A 2,099-nucleotide genomic window follows, 5' to 3' on the forward strand; every position below is an offset into this window, starting at 1 on the left:
GAATACATGTTTATCACAGGAAATAAGGTAAGGCCTGTGATTTCAGGTAGAAAAATGGAACTTGTACCATTTCTTTTTTTAAATAGGTCGATTTGACCCGAATATCATCCAAGGGTTAAGTCATAAATCATCATCAAGTTATCTGAAGACTTTAAAACTCAGACTTCATAGTTACATTTTGGTTTTTAACGACTCCAACCCTCCGTCCTCAGAAATCATCAAGGACTGGCTGACCAAGCCTCTGAGGGACCAGCACGTGAAACCGAAGGCTAAAGCTACGTTTAAATGCGAGCTGTTCAGGGACACCCCCAACTGGAAGTGGTTCAAAGGAGACAGCGAGCTCGCTCCTTCTGACAAAGTGGAGATCAACAAAGACGGAAAGGACGTGACGCTCACCGTCAACAACTGCCAGCCGGACGACGTCTCGGACTACACCATCGAGGTGGAGGACCGCCGATACACGGCCAAGCTCACGCTCGGAGGTGAGTGCCTCTCAGAGGGGGGGCTGCTTGGCTCTGGTTTACCCCTCCTGGTGTCCTCGGGGCAAATCTGACCCCTTTAAAAAATGTCTACATCTGAAATATGAGTTTCCTTTTAGGCAAATTACCATAAAAAAATGGATATGATTCCTTCCAACGCTCTTTGCAAATACAATTGATCACATTAGTCAAAATAATTCCTAATTTCTGCTTTTTTAACTCAAATCTTAGGTATAATTCTATTTAAATGAGGGTTGTTGACCATGGATTCCAAAAAGTGTAAAACTAGTAAGGTGGTGTTAGTGGAAACTAAAATGAAAAGTCTGAAAAAGGGACAAAAATGTCCATTTTTGACCCGGGAGGACAACATAAGGATTAAACCGTTAAAACTCAGCATATTTAGACTTTACTGTTTTGTTGTACCGTCCAGAAATAATGAAACATTATTCACAACATCAACATTGAACCAGACATCAACAACACTATCTAACATACAACATACACACACAGTCTAGTATACAGTATATAGCACAATATGTATAAAACTACTGCACATTACTTCACATATATTCCTTCAGTCTTTTGGTTTGGGACTGTCCAACTTTGAGTTTCAAGAAACTGGGATGGACATTTCTCCCCATGTTCTGACATGTTATAGACCAAACTAAATGAATAATCTAGAAAATAATGGGTAGATTAATGGACTATGATACTGATCTAGGTCAGTATTCAGTAGTATTCAGTAGTATTCAGTAGTATCCAGTAGTTAACTGGTGTGTGATGTTTCAGAGCGCGAGGCGGAGATCCTGAAGCCTCTCTCCAGCGTGGAGGTGGTGGAGAAGGAGGAGGCCAACTTTGACACTGAGATTTCGGAGGATGATGTAGCCGGGGAATGGAAGCTGAGAGGCCAGGTGCTGATGAGGTCTCCGGTGAGTTCAACAACCCAAAACCCCGATCTCAGAACCGTCACGGCTGGGTCTCATTCTGCTTCCCTCAGTATGCTGCTATAGGCGCTGACCTCTTACTGCCGTAGGGCCACGTTCCATTCAGCATTGTCCCAAAAGGAACACTCCAGTTAAAACACTCACCGAAAAGGAGGAGCGTCGCCTCTGACCAAAATCTGATGAAAATCTGAAGAAAATCTGAAGAAAATCGGAAGAAAATCTGACAAAAGTGACGAAATCTGACAATCTGATGAAAATCTGACAATAATCCGACCAAAATCTGGTGAAAATCTGAAGAAAATATTGTTAAAATCTGACGAAAATCTGAAGAAAATCTGACGAAAGTCTGACAAAAATCTGACGGAAATTTGACAATAATCTGACAATAATTTGACAATAATCTGACAATAATTTTACAATAATCTGACCAAAATCTGATTAAAACCTGACGAAAATCTGACGAACATCTGACCAAAATCTGACAAACATCTGACAAAAATTTGACAAAAATCTGACAAAAGCGATGAAAGTCTATTAAACTTGGGAGAAGCCGAACCCACATGAAACGTTCGTCCAATCAGCTCCCTGTCAACGTCCCTGGTCCCGCCCCTTTTTACTTTGTTGTCAAGATGGTGCCGGTTTGGTGCGAGTAGGGTCCATTTTGACTTTTTTTGGG

At 41.5% G+C, this 2,099-nt stretch overlaps 1 protein-coding gene across 1 annotated transcript in view; it reads left to right on the forward strand.

The window, feature by feature from the left end:
• The window catches only part of LOC116686626 (titin-like), a gene marked incomplete in the record, with an annotated part of 242,683 nt that overhangs the window by 80,892 nt on the left and 159,692 nt on the right, over nucleotides 1-2,099 (forward strand). The window contains 2 exon segments of the mRNA XM_032511647.1: nucleotides 213-482; nucleotides 1,269-1,408. Coding sequence (XP_032367538.1) covers nucleotides 213-482; nucleotides 1,269-1,408 — 410 coding nt within the window.

Source organism: Etheostoma spectabile, unplaced genomic scaffold (assembly GCF_008692095.1).
Source record: "Etheostoma spectabile isolate EspeVRDwgs_2016 unplaced genomic scaffold, UIUC_Espe_1.0 scaffold406, whole genome shotgun sequence".
NCBI lineage: Eukaryota > Metazoa > Chordata > Actinopteri > Perciformes > Percidae > Etheostoma > Etheostoma spectabile.